The sequence below is a fragment of the Carassius carassius genome, chromosome 4 (assembly GCF_963082965.1).
Source record: "Carassius carassius chromosome 4, fCarCar2.1, whole genome shotgun sequence".
NCBI classification, from domain to species: Eukaryota; Metazoa; Chordata; class Actinopteri; order Cypriniformes; family Cyprinidae; genus Carassius; species Carassius carassius.
Genome location: NC_081758.1, coordinates 30,144,544 through 30,160,948, shown reverse-complemented (window position 1 = coordinate 30,160,948; position 16,405 = coordinate 30,144,544). Strand labels below are relative to the sequence as shown.

Genomic DNA, 16,405 nt, shown 5'->3' with positions numbered 1-16,405 from the left:
AATAAAAACAGATAAATGAAAATATCACTTCTATACAATCTTACATTTTCGTATTTGATTAAAAAAAATAATAATAATAAAATGCAACATTTTCCCCAAGAGAAAACGTTAACAAAATGTTTATTGGTGTAATTTCTGAGTAATATAATATATCTCCTAATATAATTTATAGCAAGACACTTTAATGCATTTACATTTATGCATTTAGCAGATGCTTTTATCCAGAGATACTTACAGTGTATTCAGGCTAAACATTTTTTTTTAATTAGTATGTGTGTTACCTGGGAATTAAACCCACAACCTGTTGCGCTGCTAATGCAATGCTCTACAACTGAGCCACAGGAACCAGAAAAAATAATCAAATGTAATTATTGTAAATCTTCCTTTATTGTAAAAGAAAGGCAATTTTTCTATTGCATATTAAGGTAATCTGACGGTTTTCAATGCCCAAAGGCAAGATTATGGCACAATTACTGTCCTTTCAATGTTTGGTGCTCAACAGATGGCCAACTGGGTGCACGAGGGACTGCGTAATTGGGAGTGAGTGGTCACATGGTAATTATTCCCAATGACACATTATTCTAAACAACAGGTTTGTTTCGTTCATTTACACATCTAAAATTCACACTAAAGTATAGAACGTGCTTGGCAGCAAACAACAAAAAAACCTTGGCAATACACTCATCGTTTAAGTGAGATGCCTGATCGTCTAAGTACAGTACAGAGTACATGCACACACTCTTTTCAGCCTCATTAAAATCTATTTATCTTAATCCCCCCACCCCCTTACTTTTCATTTGCATGCAAAATCCTAGACACCACTCAATGTTGGGAGAACAGGACACCAAGGTAACCACGGACGACAGGTGTGCATTTAAATGACATGTGAAATAATAGACACGGAGGAGGGTGCGAGCGGGAGGTGGGATGCAACAGTGCCGAGAGCTGGAACCAGAGCCTACGCAAGAGGAATAATGTGCTGAAAATTGCAGGTAATCGTGGCTATGAGAAGAGGACCTGAACAAAGGTTATTTATCATTGCCGAATAGCAGATAACATTTTTTTCTATGTCGTTTCAAATGGGAGGAATTCACAGAATTCTGAGAACTAGGGGGTTTTTACACCTGGATAGATCGATTGCTTTGTTCCGAAACTGGGGGTTAAATCGCTACAATGTTGCAATTTCATTTTGGTTCCATTCGCATTCACAAGGCCATATTTACAAACAGACCAAACTTCGTTAATACAAGGCACATGAAAGTGAACTCTCCTTTGATTGTTCAGAGTGCATCTTTTTATTTTCCGGGATTCCGCTCAAAGTTGTCAACCATCAGGATGGACAGACAGCAGTGTTCACGGGATTATTGTGGCTTTTTTGGTCACTGATGTTGGTCACCATTATTTTGAGCAGGAATCAAAACTTAGGCGAAACAGCCTAATGTACCTATTGCGGAGAAGAGCAATTAGAATGCTGTTTGGCAATGTGTTCGCCTGACCAAAATTGGATTGGGTTGCTTTCACACTTAAAGCGAACTGCTACTGAGATCGTATGCAATCGGGCCGAGACCACCTCGTTCAGGCAGTATCAGAGCGATTGTTTTGGTGCGGATCCGAGTGCAATTGTCGTGTTCACATATGCCTAAATGAACTAAACCAAGGGAGAAAACACACCAGGTTCCGAAACAGATGCTCAGGTGTGAAAACACCCTTATTCAATAGAGCTCCAGTATGTTAATGTTGTGAATTAAGACAATTCAGACTTTAAACAACCTGAATAGAAACTGTTTTCTATTTTATTATATTTAAAAATAGCTAAATTGCAAAAAATATTTCTGTTTTTACTGTATTTTTTTATTTTTAATCGTTTTTAAAAAACCTTATCGACCCAAATTTTGAATGTTACTACACACATACCTTGTGTGTGTGTATATATATATATATATATATATATATATATATATATATATATAAAGATATATAAAATAAATGTTGCAATATATATTATTTTGTTGAGCAGAGCTACACTTATTTAAAAAAAGACAGGACTGACTCTTTTGAATAAAGTTCAGCTCTGCTCATGTCACTGGAAGTTTGTTAATGACAATAAATAACTGCATGCAAGTCACTGCGTGAATGACCCTTAATGTCCAACTAATAAACTCCTCCCAGGATCAAAGTGTGAGTGGTCAGTGACATCAGTCATGTCAGCGGAGACTCGCAACAAGCAGAGTGTTCCACGCTTTAATGCTCTATGACTCATCTCTTTTGAAAGGGTACAGAGTCTGGCAGGTTATCAAATAGCTCCAGTCAGACAACTCCTCCAGTGACACATCCAAATGAGACAGACTGAGAAAGAGAGGTCATTTACCATACAGCTTAACAAGGTCTCGGATACCTCTGTTCTCAATTCTTAAGCATCCACAGCTCCTGCATTTTCATGTTTTCTCTTTTAAGAGTGACATTTAGTGAACTTACACAGCCTGCATTTTAGGGCTGAAACTATTCCTCGAGTAACTCGTTACAAAAAATGATCGAGGCAAATTCCTCTGCCTTGAAGCCTCTTTTAATTTATTTTAAATCTCACGTCAGGTTCTTTCGCAATGATTTTTTTAATGTGACAATGCGTTTACGTTACCCACAAAGCGGAAGGAGACACAAGGAGTCAGCAGTGTTTTGATTTGAGGGCGCGGGCAAACGTAAAGAGAACGTCGTGGCGTGTGTCCATTGCAAGATAGAGCTGGCATACCACAACTAGGGCCCATGAACAACATCTCCAGAACTGCTCTGACAGTCACTTCATGAGCATTTGACCGATTGATTTGAGTAAAAATAGCGTCACATCGCATACACAGAACTGTAAAGGTACAAAAATAAATGTCCGGTTAAAGAGTATTGTTCAGCAGAATGTACATAGCCTACAAAAAAAAAAAAAAAAAAAAAAAAAAAAAATTCTTCCATGTTTTATTTTTAATAGTAAATCCCCTTTGTTTACCAAAAAGTTAAGTTAATTTTCAATAATTAAAAGATAAATTTAATTAATGTTTTGTGTGTTTAATGTTTAATGTGCATCTCAGAAAATGCTTTATTTAAAACCCCAACTGAATGGCACGTAAATGCACTTAATTAATCTGTCAACTTTATTGTCATTGTTCACAGTACAAGTACAGACAGAGAAACAATGGGCAATAATGAAATGTTTATTTTTGATGTATGCATTGCATTCTATGCATTTAAAAATAAAATTGTTATTTTTTCTAAAAAAGGAAACTTAGTTGTTCATTTAAAAGACCCAGGAGTCTTATTTTCTCTTGCATAATTAATATTGCACTTTAAGCAAAAACATTTTATCCGATTACTCGAAGGAATTTTTGGTAGAATACTCGATTACTAAAATATTCGATAGTTACAGCCCTACTACATTTACCAAAACCAACCAAACACATGAAAAGTAGCGGCTTGAGTAAACTGGGAGATTCAAAATGGACCTTTTTTTTTTACATTATGCAATGCAATGGTTTTTGGTTAATTAGAATATTATTTTATTATTCTTATTATATAACAACAATATCATATGCACACATATAAAGATAAATCCCCAGCTGCCACACTCAACACACTTCAACTCAATAGGGCTGGGAAATTATTTGTTGATCAAGAGGCATTAGGAATCATTCATCACACCCAAAGAAAAACTGCAGTGCTTAACAACTATAGGACAGCAAGAGCTAAATAAACTTATCACTGCATCTAAACAAACAACATGCCTGTTAGATCCTGTACACACTAAATTACTGAAAGAGGTGTTGCCTTCAGCAGTTTCACTTACTGTGTTTTACTGTGGTAAATACGTGCCCAAGTCGCTTTTGTTCTCGCGTTTGACTATCGCGGGACTCTCCAGTTTCGGTTTGCTATATAGTAAGGTGTGGCCAAAGCCTTAACTTGTTGTAGTCCCTACCAGCCATTTTTGTAGGAATTTTCCAGAATTTTAAAAGACAGATATCTCTGTTTGCACTGAACTTTCAGCTTTGTAAGTTTGCAGATAGTGTTATGCTCAAACAGTAACACAACATTACACACTAAATAAAGTAAAAAAAAAGGGAAGAAGAAAGTCATATACACCTAGGATGCCTCGAGGGTGAATAAAACACAAGCAAATTTTCATTTTTGGGTGAATTAACACTTTAATTGATTCTTCCGTACATTTCTGCCATATGTACATTAACTGACAGTCACCACTCATAAGCTCCTACTAAATATTGTAGAAACAAAATTTTCTGTAAAGTTGCTTCGAGACCATTTGTGCCGTGATAAGTGCTATACAAATAAACTTGAACAGAATTGAAGAATGTATTGCAAAGCTCAGAATCTCAGAATTATAAGGCTAATAGTGATGGGAAGTCTATCTGAAAAACGTTTCTTTCAGATTGTTTAAATAAACCGGTAAAATATACACATACAGTAGCCATTCTTTTACGTTATTGTGTCAACAACTCAGTGTGATGGTATGTCACACTGTAACATTCAATATTGCTGATTATTACCTTTTATTCACTTAAGTTAGAGATGTTAATTGTCTCCATTTCTTTCTGTGATCCTGCATGTAGAATAGTATACGACAAATTTAGATTAGCTTACGCAGGGTTTCTGCAGGATTTTAACGTCCAAACGTAAGACTTAAGTCCTTTTTTTAAAACCTGCACAGATAAAATTAATACAATATAGGCAGGGAAGGACATTATCTATGGTAACATTAAACTGTAAAATTATTGTAAAAAGCATGATTTACAGTTCAAATACAGGTTCACAAAAACACAAAGTTTAATGATCATGACCTTCACATTTCAGCCTTTAAACCATTTTTAAGAAAACGGAAGGGGAACTATTGTTACCCAGGGCTGGGGGGTGGGGGGTACGTGCAGACAAAGGAGTCTCGAGAGTGAATTTCAAGGGGGAGGGAGTGACATTCCAGTTCCAACTGGTTAGATTGTTTAACCATTTAAATAATTTAATCTTTATATTCATAAATGTATTTAAAATATAGGTCAACTATGTTCCTGGGGACCCAATGTCCTGCAAAGTTTATTTCCAACCTGCTTCAGCACACCTGGCCTGCGACTTTTCAAGTGATCTTGAAGACCTTGACTAGCTGTTTCAGGTGTTTGATTAGGGTGGGAGCTGAACTCTGCAGGACAGTGGGTCCCCAGGAGTAGGGCTGAAGACCTATGATTATGATAAAACATTTATCAGATAACATTGTTATAATGAATTTAAATGCTTTCATGACACCTCTAAGCCTCATTAAACAGTCTGTAAATATACCTAAATACCACCTTTGTGTTCTTCTGTGCCACCTCTGTAGTACAAAGAATTTTTTTTTTTTGATATTGAGTTAAATTATTTGGTACCTTATGCTTCCTGATTGTGTCTTATTATACTAATTGAAAGTATTGCTATAATTAAAAGCAAAATAAAATTTTATAAATATAACTACACAGGGTGCCTTTGATCTTGATACCTAAAAAGTATATGGTTTAGAACAAACATGAAATCAGTTTAATGTTATAGATTATAAAGTTTTTTATAATGAAATTAATCTGAAAGGTGGTCTAAAAGTTACCCCAACTTAGAGCTCCCCCAGTGATTTTTTGGCCATTTCCACCACTGACAATAACCATAGTTTACAAACATGAATTTGTTCTAGATGTCTAAAGTATATAAAAAGAATAAACCATGCTCTGCTGTTCACAAGGGAACATTTTAAGCTCTGGACTACACAATAGACATAATATGTGTTTATAAGAAACACTGAATACTAAGGAAGTTTAAAAGCAAGTAAGCCTTCATATCATGAAGCCACAGTGTGAAGTGAACATGTTTCTCCAATCTTTAAAAATAGAAAAAGAATCAAAAACAACACTAAAGAATTGACTCCAGTGTTGATGCTAGAGCCAGGAATCAAGGAGTCGATAAAAAAAAAAATGGAATTGAACAGCCCTACAACTCAGCTTTTTCCCTCGATCTGCTCAATGTTACAAAGGCATGCTTATTCCACGTTAAGGCAAAGCAAATCATAATACCTCATCTTTTCTGACCAGCCACTGTAACTATGGAAAAGATGACAGTTTCCCCCCCAAAAAAGTCTAGAAACTACACAACTAAATGCAATTGTTGACCAGCAAATCTTTACTGGAGATATTATGGTATAATCTGCTTTACCTCTCTTTTGTGCTTATGTGTGGCAGTTGATGCACTGTTGGTAATGTGGCAGTGTAGCCAGTGATAATGCCTTAACAGATGGTTCAGAGAAGATGTCAGATTCTCAGCCAAGTAAGAATGAACCCAGCCTTGCATGCAAATACATATCCCCACTGGAACTATCACAAATAACTCAAGTATCAGGAAAAACACTGGTGTTAGGGTAAGGATATTGTTAAACTGTGCATAGACTGAACAAGAATAATACTCTTACTAAGCGGCCTAGATAGAATATGCACTGATACACTAGCTTTCAAGGTTTGAGGTCGGTAAGTTTTTTTTTTTTAAAGAAATTATTCAGCAATGACACATGAAATCAAAAGTGATCGTAAAGGCATTTATTTAATAATGTTAAAAGGATTTTTTTTATCAGTGCTGCTCATTTGAACTTTGTTCATCAAGCAACCGTGACAAAAACTTGCCACAGTTTCAAAACAAATACTAAAGGTGCACTAAGCGATTTTTGAAAAACACTTTTGACTAGTGTCGGACCAAGCCCCAAAACAAACTCACAGCCAATCAGCAGTAAGGGGTGTGTCTAGTTATGATAAGGAGAAGAGAGAGCTCAGTGGGGGCGAGGTCCTGTTGTGGTATGGGCATGTTTGTTTTGGTGCTTTCAAATATCAACATCGTTTGGCAAAAATCGTTTGGTGCTCTTTTAAGCAACACAACTGTTGTCAACTTTGATAATAATAAGACATGTTTCTTGAGCACCAAATCAAATTTTTTACTGTATTTTTGAACAAATAAATGCAGCCTTGGTTTTTTCTTTTTCTTTCAAAATCATTCAAAAAGTTTTTCCATGGCAGTATATTGGCAAGAAATCAAAAACAATGCGTTTAAAGCTGAGGGTACTACACACTTAGGCGCTAAGAGGCTAAATACATCAACATATTAGCCTAAATATTAAAAAATAAACAAATAATTGCACAAAGGACTGTGGACATGTAGAAATCTTTAAATAACAGGGTTTCAGTGTCCAGACGGAAACTGTGAAGCGGATTTCTACAGGTGCAGATTCTATGTGGGCCTCTTATTTGTAGATCATTTAAGAACACGCACTCACCTCAATACTGAAGTATCCTCTGTCCACATAATCGCCCAGGAAGAGATAGCGCGTGTTGTCAGGGGAACCACCAACTTCAAAGAGCTTCATGAGGTCGAAGAACTGTCCGTGAACATCACCACATACTACAGGAAAAAAGGAAGCACAACAAAAGCTTAACATGATACATCACTTTCAGTGAGTGATACTCAATGCCTGCCTCATACTGAAATCAATGGCAACTGTAAGCAAAGTAAAACGATAAAAGGTTTTTTGTATCACGTCACATTAAAAACAAATGCCATGGAGATAATGGACTGGATGGAGACCAAACACTTCACTTAAATTCATCCTACCTGCATCATCTAGCCAGCAACGGCCACATGTACAAGACTGCACTGTCACTTAGCAACAACGACACTATATCTGAAAATACAGAGGCTGGATCCATTTATAAAACAGGCTGTATCTAGAGCCAGAGGGGTTTGTGACATCTATTCATTTGTGTTCAAAGGCAGCAATATCTGTAGAGGACAGATGAGCTCTAATTTATCAGCATCATAAAATACTGTGACATGACACACACATCTCGAAGAATTAAACCTTGAAGCACAACATCTTCATCAAATAATTGAGTATGTTTAACAGGCTCTGTTTGTCACTGATAAGACCCATCTGAATTTAAGATTACCCAGATGCGATGCAGATTCTTGAGTATAATCAGTAAATTCCCATTATACGATTTCCTGTCACTCTCTTCTATCTATCTGTCAAATAAAAGCCAATAACTAATTTACTATTATGCAATTTCTCAAAAACCAGTGACCAGATTGGTCAAAACGGTTGAGTAGTTTTCCAACAAATAAGCAAATATTGAGGTTGACTGATTTATAGATCCTAGACTTTCCTTATATATCAGTGTCTTTAATTAGTGTGCTTCTAAAATCTAATTTAAAATTATTACTACTACAATTATAGGAGATATCACAAATTTTTTTCATGTAAATTTAAAACTAAGGCAAAACTAAAGCTAGAGGTGAATTAAGGCAATACAAATTTACAGTACGAAAAGTATATGTAGTATGAAAAAACTAGTGCTGTCAAATCGATTAATCGCATCCAAAATAAAATTATTTACCTAATATATGTGTGTGTACTGTGTATATTTAAATACACACACACATACATGTATATATTTAAGAAATATGTTTATTCAATATAATATAAATGCACATTATACATACAGTAATATAATATTATACATAATATAAATTTAATAGGTTTATTATACATAAATAATATATATTTCTTAAATAGGCATGTATAAACAGTACACGCACACATATTATGTAAACACAAACTTTTATACCGGATGCAATTAATCGATTTGACAACACTAGAAAAAAACTGAAATTCATTTTAAGGTTTGTTTAAATTACATTTAACAGTGTTCTTATATCAGTAGTGTTTTAAAAAAAGTTAACTTTAGATGACAACAAAGGTATATAGGGGGAATGAGCATGCACAATTTAATATCTTATATTGCCCGACTGATAGAAAACCAATCGATCAATTATAAATCTATTTAAAAGCTGCAACCCTTAAATCATTCATCCCTAATATTTTAATAGTAAAGTTGAATGTAAACAGTAAAGTGGCAGGTGCACTCAAAACCAAACATAATATGAAAGTCTTCCTTTAGAGGTTTTGCACATCCCTCTAGAGTCCACTGAAGAATCACAGACCACATTCTGCTGCAGAATCCTAGACTGTTTCCTGTGCTGCGCTCCACTGATCTGCAGACAGTATCTCCAAATAAGTTTGCCACAGCTGATTCTCCACAGTGACGGTTTGTAACAATAAATCAGGTTTTCTCTGCAAAGAACTCAACAGCAATGCCAATATAGTGTGCCTGATGAAAACTCTTCACAGATGCAGTACGGGCCTACTTGAAAGTTACTTATCAACCAAACCAATCGTTTTATGATTTATTATTTTATTGTTGGCTAAAGGTACACACACTGATGCCAATGAAGTGTAATAATGAATATCTGAAATGTTGCATGAAGTTTCCATGAGGAAAAACACCTTCTTTTTTGGAGCATTTTTTCTTAGGAATCTTAGCAAAACAAAACCAAAGTCAGGTCATCTCCCTAAAGCTGTCCTAAAGATGCTCTTGCTTTCTTACCAGTGATTGGTGCCTCCACCTCTAGCATGCACTTCTCCTGCCTAAGGATGTTGGCACCCTCGTTTATGATGCGCAGCGCAACGTCCTCCTCCACTCGTCCCTCTTTGATCAAATGGTTCTTCAGTATCTCAGCATTGGGTTTACCATCCACAAATAGGTCCTTCACTGTCAGCCGCTGGTGAGGGGGCAGTGGGACTGCTGTAGGTACAATAAGAGCAAAATATCAGTTGACAATATGGGCCATTTTTACAAAATTAACAAGGCAGCTGCTAGTATGGAAAACAAGCTTCAGTCATAGCGCAAAAGAGTAGGTACAAAGTATGCCCACTACGAGTGATAAAGAGCCAATATAAAAGAGATAAGGAATAAAAGGTCATTTAATTATTCAAACAATATTAATAACATACACTCCATTTCACAAGTTTGGAATGTATATCACTTGGATGTATATCACAATACAAAAACGATCTGTCGTTTTACTGCGACTAACTGCATTTTAAAACAAAATATAAAATTTTTAATAATTTATCAAAAAAAAAACTTTACAAGTTATACAAAATGGTACATTATTAGCCATTTATAAGTTATTAGTCATAACAAGAAAGTAATAATCAGTTATTTCCTAAAACCACTGCACATGTTTGTTGATGAAAACATTAATGACTCTTGCTCCAAAGGATGCACCTTTGGGGGGGGGGGCTTAGTGTATTTCATATCTGCTCTTTATTAGTTTGAGCTGCTCTCTGGAGCATCATGACATTTGCTGCTGCTGGGGCTAATAAGACAAGTTATGGTATCGTGAGGATTCTATCGATTCAGCTCTCAGGTTTAACCTTCACAGACGTGAGAGGATCCTGAGATGTCTCGCAGTAATCCCTCACCTGTGCTGAACTGCCAGGTAATCTAACTTCACCAAATCCCTCAGCAAAAGTGCAAAGGCTGCCATAGAGAAGGGCTGTGGCTCAAGATGTGTTCAATAATGAGAATTCTGGATGATTCATGGTTCCTTAGAAGCTTAAGAACTTCTAGATGATGTATACAGATGTTTTTAAAAATAAAAAACATACATTTATCAAGAGTACAGCATGCTGCTAATATCGGTCTTTTCTGTCTCTGTTCCCTCTGAAGGGTTCATTACTGAATGAAGTGAGGAATGTGTTGAAGTTCTCAAACACCATGAAGAGAAAACAGGAAGCTGTGTGAACAGCCAGGGTCACTGGCACAGTCTTTTCCCCCCCAAGTCTGTCACAAAAGCTACGGTTGATGCTGCTGGTTCCACCGCGACCCCATTTGCATGCAACTGTCATAGTGTATTTTGGCTGCTCAGCCTCCGGCTCCAAATGTCTGCTTGATCGATAGCCAGTGAGAGCCCATATGTTTCAAAAGAAGTCAGAGCTAAACTTAATTTTATGGAAAGTGGGTTTTAAAACTATGGTGTGATTGGTGACGCTGAAGGACATGTAACTTAAGACATCTGCAAAGCATTCAGAGGGAACAGTAGCTGTCTGGCGGAAGTGCAAGGTGCACCGAGTCAGACTTTGACAACGCTCCCATTAATCTGGTGGTTCTATTAAACGTGCCCGGAATGCCAGAGCAAATGTCTGAGCCCTCAACCATTAGGGATTCCAATCAAGCCACTGGATCCCACAACCAATCAGTAGCGTATCTGTACGAGGACACTGAAATGTCTCATTAAAACAGATCAAACTTTTCCTGTTCACAGATGAAAATTCCCAGCATTCCAAAACAGTTTATGAAGGATCTCTTCATATGGCCAAAGTTCAGCCTTTATCTCTATTATGTGGCAACCAAGCGGCAACTTTCCGGTCTTTCTCTTGAAACCAACATAGAAGTGACTTAGGCTGCAATTCATAGACTTGCCCCAAAAGGAAGTCAATTTCACAGACCCCCCCCCCCCTAAAATTCCCAAATTTACAGTAGAAAAAAATAATTTACAGCCTGGTACAAAAAATTATCATCCATTTAAATTATATTAAGCCTTAAAGTTCTGCAAAGTTCTGCTTAATTAATTGTGTGGCCACTTGTGTGACAGGTGGATTGGCACAGCTGTCACCACCGTCGATCTAGGTGGGCGTGGTTTCAGTGACCAGCTCCACCCACCCACATGAAGTATTTCAGTTCAAACTGAATCAATGACATATCAATCAGTTCGAAGACGTTCTAATTAGGCTTTTCCAGTCTTCAGTTCAGTGTCACATGATCCTTCAGAAACCATTCTAATATTCTGATCTGGTGCTCAAAATGTGTTATTATCAATGCTGAAAAACAGTTGTGTTGCCTAATATTTTTGCAGAAACTGTGAGCAAGAAACAAGAAAGTAATAATCAACTTTTGAAAACTCTTGCATGAAAAGATGATACAATAGAAGTGAAAGTTTTTTCACTTAAATAATTGAGCCAAAATAAAGTGAGTGAGTGAGTGAAAGTGACATGACTTTCAGCCAAGTATGGTGACCCATACTCAGAATTCGTGCTCTGTATTTAACCCATCCAAAGTGCACACACACAGAGCAGTGAACACACACACACACACTGTGAACACACACCCGGAGCAGTGGGCAGCCATTTATTCTGCGTTGCCCGGGGAGCAGTTGGGGGTTCGGTGCCTTGCTCAAGGGCACCTAAGTCGTGGTATTGACGGCCCGAGATTCGAACCCACAACCCGAGGGTTAGGAGTCAAACTCTCTAAGCACTAGGCCACAACTTCCCCCTAAATATACTAAATTGATGGGATCTCATTTACTTCAAATGCATTTTTGCTTTAGATAGAAATATCTGTCAAAAGAGTTTATTGTGATTTAAGAAGAAATGATAACTAAAGACTATGGAGGAAGAAAATCTAACACTTCCGCTTCTGGCATGAAGACATAACCCAAACATTAAATTCATTATGATATCCTCTGTCAGGAGTAAGCATGATGGCTCCCACAGGCATAAAAAAAGAAAGTTGTGCTATCATGACGCAAGGCTGAACACAGTTGAACTTAGCACAACACAGCAGATTTACAGTCAAAAAACATTTTCAGCTCATGTTCAGTAGGTCACACTTCTCCACACTAAATAAAATACTGTAAGCAGTAAGGAGATAACACGGAGAGAGGGGTGAGAGCGGATGACTCCAACTGACCTGAGTTAAGGATATGTACAATACGAGCTCACTGTCATAATGAACATTATCTATACTCTGACTACTGAGGAGTATATAAATAAACCGTAAGCAGCCCTGGGTCCACAACACAGCCTGGGAATAGTGACGGTAAGCTGGGTACGAGCACTAAGAACAGATTAGGCAAAGCCTTAATTAGCCAGGGATTCCAGGTTCAGAGGCTGTTTATTTAGGGAGTCCTCCTACTGCAAACAAGATCCTGACCCTAAAGTTCAAAAGAGAGGGTGGAGGGTTAAGGCCAGTGTGGAGAAACATCAAATACAAAATTCTGTAGGATGCTTTAAACCTTCATAGTGGCATAAAACATACTGAGAAAGACAGATATGTGGCTAGAAGGGTTAGACAAAATCTAATCTCAATCTAAGTTTACACATTTGCATATGACAGTTCTGAACCAAACGCTTTGCATTTCAGTGTTACCAAGAACAGGCTCTGCCTCCGCTTTTTCAGCCCTGCATAAAACTAGACACTAGGCAGGCTACAAGTGTTCACTCTAGACCTGAATATTTGAAAGGCAAACTGGTTCCTGTGCTAATCTACTAACGTGCTATTAGTGTCTCTATTTTTTTCTTACTTCTCAACGCAACAAAATACTCTTTTCAAACCCATGTGAAAGCATGAAGCAAAAGGCGGACGTAAAACAGAAGATAAAAAAACAGAGAATAGAAACTAGTCACAATTTTTCAGCTTCTGTAACACTAGTCTTGGGTAACATCTGGGGATCAATGACTCAAATATGAGAAATGCCAACAGAAAGTGTACAGTTCTGATGTTAGTGAGCCCAGAGGTCTTATCAAATGTCATTTGGCTTAGTTTACTTGGTTTGACCTTATTGGGTAAACTGGTTACCTAGTAAAAATGAAGCATGCATACAGTGAGTCTTATTTAGATTATCACTATTAAAAAGCAAAAACAAATTTTCTCTCACAAAGCCAGAAATGTATGTCATCACAGATGGATCTAACCGAAAACAATGTCTGAAATCAGTTTCAAATTAAAAAAAAGGTGTTTGATGAAACAGGATTTAATTGTTCACAAAAAATTTAAACATAATTGGAAGTGACAGATAAAGATTCCAGTAAAGATTTGAACCTCACTGTTGCTCATTCAAATGGCGCGTTATTACAGAAAATATGTCTTTCCAAAGAATTCCTGGTGACAAACCTCTAGAAATACGTGTTGTGAAAACTATACAGTATTGCTTAGAATATAAGTCTATCCCTCACTGCCTCATTTTCATTCAATATATATAAACTACATAAAACATATTTAATATTACATATTAAATAAAATAAGAAAATATGAAATGTTTAATAAATATTTATATTAAATCAGTTAAATAACCCTGCTAGTGAAACATTATCTGATATTAAGAGCTACAGGAGGTTTGTGCCTTGAACTCCCTTTAAAAAGCACCAGTGCATGCTAATTCACATAGTTTTCTCCAGGAAAGTTCTCAAAGCTGATCCAAGCAGGTAATGTGAAGCATGTGTGGTTCAATTTACCCCATATTACTTATACCACAAATAATGCTAGGACCCTGCAAAGAATGGCTGACAGGAGCACAATGATGGGGAAAAAAAGCACTATAACCACTGATAACAATGCAATGATTATGACCTCATACACCAGGTGTGTAGACAGAAATATTCATATTTCATATTTTACATAACATGAGCCAGAATCAAGGGTCACTCCCGCCTTCATACTCACAGGCATGGCTGATCAATTTGATCAATTAACAGTTGAAAAGTAATCCGTTGTATATTAATATTTACAATATAAATTAGGTGTGCAGGTAGATAAAATTATGCCCTAACTTGAGTTGAAATGGGTGCACATCGTGAAAGAGTAATGGGACCATTTGTTGTCAATTCAGAAGGACTTGTGCCAAGATTACAAAATAATCTTTATTCAATTTAATTGCATAGTTGCATTAACTGGATGTCAGAATAAACCTGCAATTTCCAAGATGTTATTGTGATTTACAGTGCAGGCGATCAACAAAACCTGGAAATTATTCAATGAATCAAATGATTCACCAAAATACCAGAGTGGGAATCCATTAGAATCAGTAGTAATTACCTGTCTGGACACTGCATGAAATACAAACCGAAATGAACTTACTTTTAATAATTCGTTCAGTGGTCGACAGCTTTTCTTTCGGCTCTTTGGTCGACATCTTCTCAGTTCAGTTGGGATTTATTAGCCAGTAAATAACCAAATATATCCTCCCTGTTTGCTGGGGCCAGTCCGAGAAACAAGAGATCGCAAAGTGGCCAGAGATTCCAGAGGGTCCGAGAACAGTTCAAATTCAGACCAGCAGGCAGCTTTAACACTCTAACACAGCTAATTTAGTCAACGCTGACCAACAGTTGGGTACACGGGTCACAGGGTAACAGGGTAGCATAATAACATCGCCAGCTTGCCCTCGCTGACAGAAACACAACCACCGATCGTCGTTGACAAGCTAATGTTAGTAGAATCGAGCCAGGTCTTGGTGTTTTCCTGCTGACATTGATCTATCTATCAAGCGATCAGCCTTTCTCTTCCAGATATCTTGGGCTCGTGGCAGCGGGAGCCAGCGACACAAGATGATTAGGGTTTGGTGCGCAATCTTCAACGTTAATCCGATTTTCCACTTTTCAGAGTCAGAATGTCAACTCGTCAGTTTAGCTAGACACTCATAAGAGAGTTCGGCAAAATAATAACGTGCCGAAACGCGCCGATTTGTCTTCATAAACATATGTCCTGTCGTGTGAGAACAGCGATTGCGCGATCCACCCGCCCACTCGAGCTAACCATATGGCTAGCAGTACCTTCCAATCATACTTTCGTTCCCAGCTCCTCAGTTTAAACGCTAATCTCTAAACCTCAGACGGATTTCCTGCAATATGGCGGAGCTGTGGCTCTCGACGCGTTGGCGTGACGTAGCACGTAAAACAGACGCATAAGTGGGTCGTGCTGGAGGTCCCTCGGCGGTGCTCTGGAGAGAAAAGCAGAAATACTGCAAAGAGAAAGTAGTCCGTTAAAGTTAATGTGACGAGGATGTTTTAAACCCACACTGTAGGCCTGTTGCCACAAAGGATAAACTTTTAAGGAGCACCCTTTTCTTTTCTAAAGTTAGTCTAGCTAAACTGGTCAAGTGCAATAATTATGTGTTTTTATTTTGAACAATTTTTTGTCATGTTTATAAAAAAATATAGGAAATTGTTATTCTCATATTTTCCACATAATATTTTAGAGAATTATGTTTCAGCGTTAGCAAAAGCTGTAAATGATAAAATCATTTATCTACCGTATATGCATAGTGGTTACTAAATATAATGCAAAACCACTAAATTTGTTGTATAAACACTTGTTGTTTTGTATAATTAATTAGTTATAATTGATTATAAACTCTCAATGTGTGCAAAAATCAGCTATTTAACTGGTAAACAATATTTCAGCACCGTTTCCTCTATCCTAAGAGCATTAAAATATTCATAAAATGGTAAGATTCACATTAACTGCACAATGTTGCTTCTCTAAGGCCAACCGGGTGGTCTGAGCAACCTTTCTGCTGTATAATGAATGATGACAAATTATTAAATTATTATAAATATTCTCAGATAATCTATCTCTTCTGATAATAAAAAGATAAGAAAACAAGCAGCTTTGTCATAATTACAGCAGGAAAACCAAGTCGAAAAGGTTCAGAGAGGATGACACTACTTTCTGTACTCACTTGC

The 16,405-nt window shown here is 37.0% G+C and overlaps 1 protein-coding gene across 2 annotated transcripts in view; it reads right to left on the bottom strand.

Annotated features, from left to right (window-relative positions):
• The window catches only part of ppp3cca (protein phosphatase 3, catalytic subunit, gamma isozyme, a), a 35,971-nt gene extending 20,369 nt beyond the window's left edge, over positions 1–15,602 (bottom strand). Inside the window, exons 1-3 of one of the 2 annotated variants that reach the window (XM_059548332.1) lie at positions 14,802–15,602; positions 9,489–9,686; positions 7,322–7,446 (exon numbers count right to left, since the gene is read on the bottom strand). In XM_059548332.1, the coding sequence (XP_059404315.1) occupies positions 7,322–7,446; positions 9,489–9,686; positions 14,802–14,856 (378 nt within the window). In that variant the 5' untranslated portion in view covers positions 14,857–15,602. The remainder of the gene's footprint in view (positions 1–7,321; positions 7,447–9,488; positions 9,687–14,801) is intronic. The other variant, XM_059548333.1, reaches the window with a different exon arrangement.
• Positions 15,603–16,405: the final 803 nt, after the last annotated feature.